Raw genomic sequence first — 6,895 nt, 5'->3', positions numbered from 1 at the left:
TGAATATTTGTCTTGACTATTTTAAGTGTTAAATAATTAAATTTCTTAAAGTATTATATGTTTAACTAAATATCTAATTTAGTCGTTTTAAATGCTTTTAAGACTTTCAATATTATTCACCCAATCTTTTTTTTTCCTTAAACAATAAAGGAGAAGATGCAAGTAGCGACACATCATTTACTTGACCAGATTCTAGTTAATGAGAAGTGGTTAGAAAACTGGACTAAGTTTTTTGAACCTAAAAATCATTCGTTAATTTATTTTCAATTAAAAAAATCTAATAAATATTCTTAAAACCTCATCAGATCAATTTATCATCTTAAAATATTTCTAAATTGATCCAAAAAAATACAAAATTAAAGTAAAAATAATCATTTCTCAACTCTATCTAGTTTTCTAGCGAGATTAAGGGTTTGTTTGGAAGTGTGGTTGCGGTTATTTTTTTTAAAAAAAAATATTTTTAAATGTATCAAAATAATATTTTTTTTATTTTTTAAAAATTATTTTTGAGATCAGCGTATTAAAACGATCCAAAATATATAAAAAAATTTAAATTTTTTAAAAACGCGGGTTCACCCACATTTCTAAATGCTCTTGAAAGTTCGGTTCGCCCACATTTCTAAATGCTCTTGAAAGTTCAAAAACACCTTAATAAAACTCATCTCATAAATAAAAGTCATTGACACCACCAATAACTTTCTCCTTCTTTAGCTATTTTTAGTCAACATTCTCTCTAATTTCTAAAGTTAAAGATTGAAAATAAATAAAATAAAGTTTTGAATCAAAACTAAAATTTTAAAATTTAAAGTGACTATAAAAGAAGCAAAAGAAAAATAGATGGACATAAAGTGCGCTTTTGAGCTAATTCAAAATTAAAGGAAAATAGGTGGACACAAAGTGCGCTTTTGAGCTAATTCAAAATTGGCCATATAGTTTTTTTTCTTTTTTAAGTCGTTATTTATCTTTTAATTATATGTTTTTACTACAAATTCAAACTATATCTCATTAAGTTGACCTTCAATCAAATTTTAAAATATAATAATAGCTTTAAATCTCCAGAATACATAAAGATAAGATTCTAACTACCTACAATACACCCTAAACAACTCGTTAAAGGATACAATTAAAGAAAAAAAAATGTTCAATGTCCAAATTAAAAGTCACTATTATAATATAATTCATAGTAAAAGCTGAGTGCACGTTTATATATTCATGAGTTTTGCTTGCTCTTTTCAGTTTTCTTTATAATAAGTTTAGGCTCGTTGACCAAATTAAATAGAGGAAAAGAAGAGAACATAATTTTTATAATATTTTTTGTATTTTAGGTTTTGTTTGGTTTGGGTTAAAAATAGGAGGTCAAGCTATAAGTGTATAGTCTTAATCAGGGAAGAGGAAGGATAACAAAAACCAGTGTATTTTGCTTGATTTAAACAAGTCCTATGTGTAAAAACAATTTCTGTGAAGAAATTAGTCAGGTGGTCGATTGAGTCGAGTGAATTTGACATGCATTATCAACTAAGGCTCAAGCTTAGACAATAACCATAGGGCTATACTATCAACAAAATTTATTCTGGCTTGATTTAAATCAAACTGATCATAGTATTTAATTTAGTCTTTGCGAGACAATTGGAAAAGGCCATCGGGCCATCGACCTTCCAGGTGATGAATGTAAAATTGGCTGAGCTTGGAAGTAAAAATGGTAAATAATCTAAAGGGATTATGGCCGATCAATATGGTGTCAAAAGAAGGCAACCCAAAGAAATGAACGAGGAAAGTTCGGGGAATCGAAGAACTCCTTCAAGGGCTTCTTTGCATTGAGTAATTACACCACTCTAGGAATCAATGGGCAGGTGAGGTAGAGGTGACTGAGTGATATTTGATGGGACATGAAAATAAAGCTCTTAAACATCTATGTCAGAAAGATGGACGGCGAAGGGAGAAGATTAGTAAAAGATAATATAAATTATATTTTTAATTTTTAATTAAATTAGTTTTTTTACATTATATTATAATTTTAATTGAATTAGTTTTTTTACATTATATTATAATTTTGATGATAAATGGTCATTAATTTAAATTTTATTATTTTTATTTATTTAATAAAAATAAAATATAAAATAGTGTAAACTTATGTAACTTTAAATTTGAAGAGTTTTAATTTATTAAAAAATAATATAAATTATATTTTAAAAGTTTAATTAATAATTAAATTTTTTTAATGGAATTGCTTTGTTACAACGATTTTGGAAGCATTCAAAGGTATCATTAAGCAATCAAGAACGGACTCAAAGTTTTTAACATGTTGTTCATAGGAAAGCCCAGGAGACTCTATAAAGGAAGAACTGATGCTCGCACTAGTCTCAAATTTCGAACAAGAGAACTCGGAAGGTGAAGGAGATGGAACATTTGGGTTCCTAATAAACCTCTCAACATTGGCAGCGATCAGATCAGTCAAAATCAAATCTGCGTTCAAAGGAATGAAAGGAAACTTGGATTCCTAAAGGAAGAGTGTGAACAAGAGGGCAGATAAAGGTCGGATAATGCTCATTCCATATTGGAGAGGGGTATAGGGTCATTGTCTGAATCATCCTTCCTGATGAAAAAAAAAAAATACAGAACAGAAAATCGAAGGAGTAAAAAAACAGGATGAGAGAGACAAACAAAGAAAAATGGAAAAGGCTATAACTATACGAGGTAGGATAAGGATGCAAATATATATTAAGGACAACACGATTCGTGATAGAATCGGACAAGCATGAAAGATTAATCACGTGTTCTGATATGTTTTTTAAAAATTATTTTTACTTAAAAATATATTAATTTTTTTATTTTTTATTTTAATATCAATACATTTAATTTTTTTTCAAAATAAATATATTTTTAAAATACACTTAAACACAATTAAAAACCTAAGTAAAAAACAGGCTCGATTTAAGAAACCCGACCATTAATAGGTGGTATTGTAAGTTTTTTCTCTACCGAAGCCCACGAACAGCTCAATTAGTTTCGAGGTTAAGATGCCGATGCTCATAATATTTTATCCAATATGAAAATTTTCTTTTTTGGCACAGATATACCAAGCAATGAGGCTCAAGATCTCCATGTAGATGACAAAACAGCAGTTCTGAATCCAAAACAAAATTAAACTTCAAGCTGTTCTGAATTAGTAAGCCAACCGGCCAGTCTGCAGATACATGGTTTTCCATGTGAACATAGAAAATTCAGAGCATCTTATTGAGAATTTTGAAGTTAAAGCGACCGACCATTTATATGATATAGATGATGTTATAATATATACTTCTCAATCGTCACCCTGATGACGTAAAACATTGAATCAAGTGGTCTTACGCTTAGTGTCGTTTAAGGAGAGACATGTTTTTCACGCCCTAGATAATTATTGCAAATGCTATTTCTATTCACCAAACGCCTCAGAAAATATTGTATCTGCGAAGAAAAGAATCCAAGCTAGCTGCCCCACTTTATTTATCAGAAGACTGAGAATATTATATTTGCGAAGAAAAGAATCCAAGCTACCTGCCTCCCCTTTATTTATTAAAACACTGAAGATTCCTCTAATTGGTTCCCTTCCTCGAAGAGTTTCAATAATGAATTTATTCCATAATATTGACTTGAAATATAATGACATAATTCTCACCGTACTCGTGAGGTTCGGCGAGGTTACTTTCCAGAATATAAGTCGGGTTTCTTATCAACACAGAGTTGACATCAGATCTTATGGAACAACCATTCTCATTCTCATGTTTGCTTACTTATGGAGAAGGAAGAAGATAAAAACTAAGGGTTTGGAAATCAAGCTCTCATTGTTTGAATATTTTGTATGCCTGCGGCTGCAATAGAATGACTGGCGTATAACTTCTTGCAAGTTTTCATCGTTAGTACCAAGTCTTTGAGCAACACTTGCGCATAACATATAAATGGCTTCCAAGTATTGTACAGAAAGGTCATTTGCTGCTTTGAGGGAAATAAGCACGAAGAAAGGTCGGCAATCTGCAGAATTACCCATTTTTTGATCTATCCATTATATCTGCTGCAACTAAAAATCTCAGCCCAGCTAAGGTGGTCTTGGCTCCGTTCATAGCTAGGGTCTAACACTCGTGGAAATATTATGAACATCCCAAAGCATATTAAATCTTTAGCTGCTAGCAGTTGCATTTATTTAAGTACTACTACGGATTAATATTATGTGATGATTTCAGGGCCAGCTGCCCGATGGGCAAGATATTGCTGTCAAAAGATTATCGAATAGTTCAGGACAAGGAATACAAGGCTTCAACACAGGAATCTTGTGAAACTTCTTGGATTTTGTGTTGAGGGAGAAGAACAAGAGTTGGTTTATGAATGCTTTCCTAACAAAAGCTTGGACTTGTTTATTTTTGGTAGAACTTATGGCCTCCTGCAAGGCTTTATCCTCCTTTTTCACCATTGAGTTGAAAAAATACCACTCTATGAATGACACAACGTCGCAAAGATGCTCCAAAATCTGCCTAGATACAAGAAGAAGATCAGTATTGGATTGGAATAGACGCTTTGATATTATCCCAGGGATTGCTCGTGGGAGTTTGTATCTGCACCATGACTCAAGATTGATCAATTTTTTTCTAGCAGTCGATCTGCTTGAGTTTCAGTGGTGTACTAGATTAATATACAGTGTAGATGTATCTAATCTATATATCAATTAGTTCTATCCAACATGAATTAACATGAAAAGCCCAGATTGATAGCTAGGAACAAGAACTATAAATCTTAAATATATTGATAAGATGCATTTGGACATGCATAAGCAAGTCTCTTGGCTAGGAAAACTCTCTCTCTCTCTCTCACACTGACACACACACATACATGTAAACATAAGTGATAATATTACTTCTGTTGTACAAGTAATGAGGCCTCCTTGTGTTCTTCAACTTAAGCCAGCAAATCTCACGCTACACTTTAAAACGCATTATCGTCTTGGACAAACTTGTTTAGCCTCTGAGATATCCTTGCAGCTCCAGTACTGGGGGCAGAATCTCCAACCTGAACAATTTATTTAAAAGGAATAATAAGGTTCAAGAAAAAATCCAAAATTTAAAGATAATACAAACTCACAATATAATATTCTTCAACTATCACAGAATTAACATAAATTTCCAGTAAAATTAATTAGAAACTATCACCTAGCTGCTACTATCACCTTAGAATGTATTGTATGGAATACAGTATCTTCCACAACAGAGAAATTGGCATTAATAATCTCAGCTCCTTCTTCATGAAGCACACGAATGGTCTCATTGAACATGAACTGACTATCCAGGCCAGTTATCAAAACAACCTCTAAAGTGGAACCCGTTTCGCGAACCTCAATTTGTGGTGATCTTAGCCCAGTTGTTCCATTACAACTGCTCATGCTTGCATAATTTGTCCTTTCCGTTCCCATTAAATTTTCTTTCTTTTCCTTCATCCTCTCCAAGTTAGTCTGCAGCCTTTTTATGTAACTTGCAGCATCATCTAGTTGATCAGGCAGTGACGGTACTGGTTCCTGCGACCACCATAAAAAGAGAGAAGAGAAAAAAACACAAAACAGAAGCAAAGATCAGAGAAAGATCATCACATAAAGGGCTTTCATGTTAGGCAATGTACAGCAATAACGTGTGAACACTATTGAGGGAGGGATGGAAACCCTTGAGCTTTGATGGGGTACAAGAGAATTGAGCTGGGAGTAGAGTGCCTTCATTTGATTTCTTCTATTTCTTTCTATGGTTTTTCTGTCAGTTCTTGATGAACTAGGGTTGTTCTCCATTAATGTACTTGCAGCGGTCGTAGCTAGTACCCCCCCAAAAAAAAAAAAAAAAAAAAAAGAAGACTGCACTACTATACTGACATGGATCCCTCTACCATGTAATTAGAGATGATAGCTTGTCGTGGTTTAATTGGATCAAGCAGGCTTTTATGATACATGCTAGAAAGCAAAGGTAAAAAAGCAAAATATATAGCAATATGATGAGATGCTATTCGGAAAGGTTTCGTGAATTCAGAGACAGAAATGGTGGGGCTGCTTTGATTTTCCATACATACAGGGGTCTCCATGAATGACGCGACGTCTTTTAACCCTGTATCAATTCCGGCTATATATAGACAACCATATTATAACACATTTTAATAAATTTAGCCTCTTTGATTAACATTTGGTGCTGTAACATTTATTCTGTCATGGCTTGGTGTGAAACCTTTGACTCTGAATTTTAATGGATTCGTCTAGAACCGTCGTCCATGGTCATTGAATATGTTTCAGTTTGGTGCTATTTTGTTTCAAACAGGGATGGATTAAAATTTAATTTTTAAAAAAATTAATTAATTTTTTTATATTTTTAGATATTTTAATATACTGATATTAAAGTAATTTTAAAAAATAAAAAATATATTATTTTAATAAATTAATTTTTAAAAAATAATTATGACCATCCTTTCAAATATTTTAACTACCTAACTCCTGTTCAAAATTAAGTTTGGCACTATAATTTTTTGCTTTAATCTAGGTTTTGATGACATGTGTTTTCTTCTCTTCTAATGCATGCATTTTGAGGTTAAATTCTCATTTATGTTAATAATAACTAAACACACGTGAAGTTTGTAATATTGACCCTTACATGATTTATGAATAAACACATACTAATTCCTACTATCATATGCTAAATTGTTTTTTAATAGCTAAGAGAGTTATCAAAATTCAATTTAAAACATTGAAACACTATTGGTCAAAACCCATTCCATGCAAAACACGTATTCCGTGAAGCTTATATTATTACTTTAAACATAATCATATTTTATTAGAACATGAACTATACTCATAATTCACGCCTTAAATATACCTTAATTTCAGTGTTTAATCTCTTTG

General features: G+C 31.9%; 1 protein-coding gene across 1 annotated transcript; it reads right to left on the bottom strand.

Moving 5' to 3' along the window:
• Window positions 1-4,716: 4,716 nt before the first annotated feature.
• LOC105138874 (uncharacterized) lies at window positions 4,717-6,012 on the bottom strand. Its single transcript, XM_011045092.1, has 3 exons — window positions 5,681-6,012; window positions 5,195-5,539; window positions 4,717-5,037 (listed from the first exon to the last, which is right to left on the bottom strand). Exons 1-3 carry the CDS (start codon window positions 5,798-5,800, stop codon window positions 4,954-4,956), a joined length of 549 nt encoding a protein of 182 aa, XP_011043394.1. The 5' UTR covers window positions 5,801-6,012; the 3' UTR covers window positions 4,717-4,953.
• Window positions 6,013-6,895: the final 883 nt, after the last annotated feature.

This window comes from Populus euphratica, unplaced genomic scaffold (assembly GCF_000495115.2).
Source record: "Populus euphratica unplaced genomic scaffold, PopEup_1.0 scaffold84.1, whole genome shotgun sequence".
In the NCBI taxonomy this organism is placed as follows: Eukaryota; Viridiplantae; Streptophyta; class Magnoliopsida; order Malpighiales; family Salicaceae; genus Populus; species Populus euphratica.
This window is presented reverse-complemented; position numbering and strand designations above follow the sequence as displayed.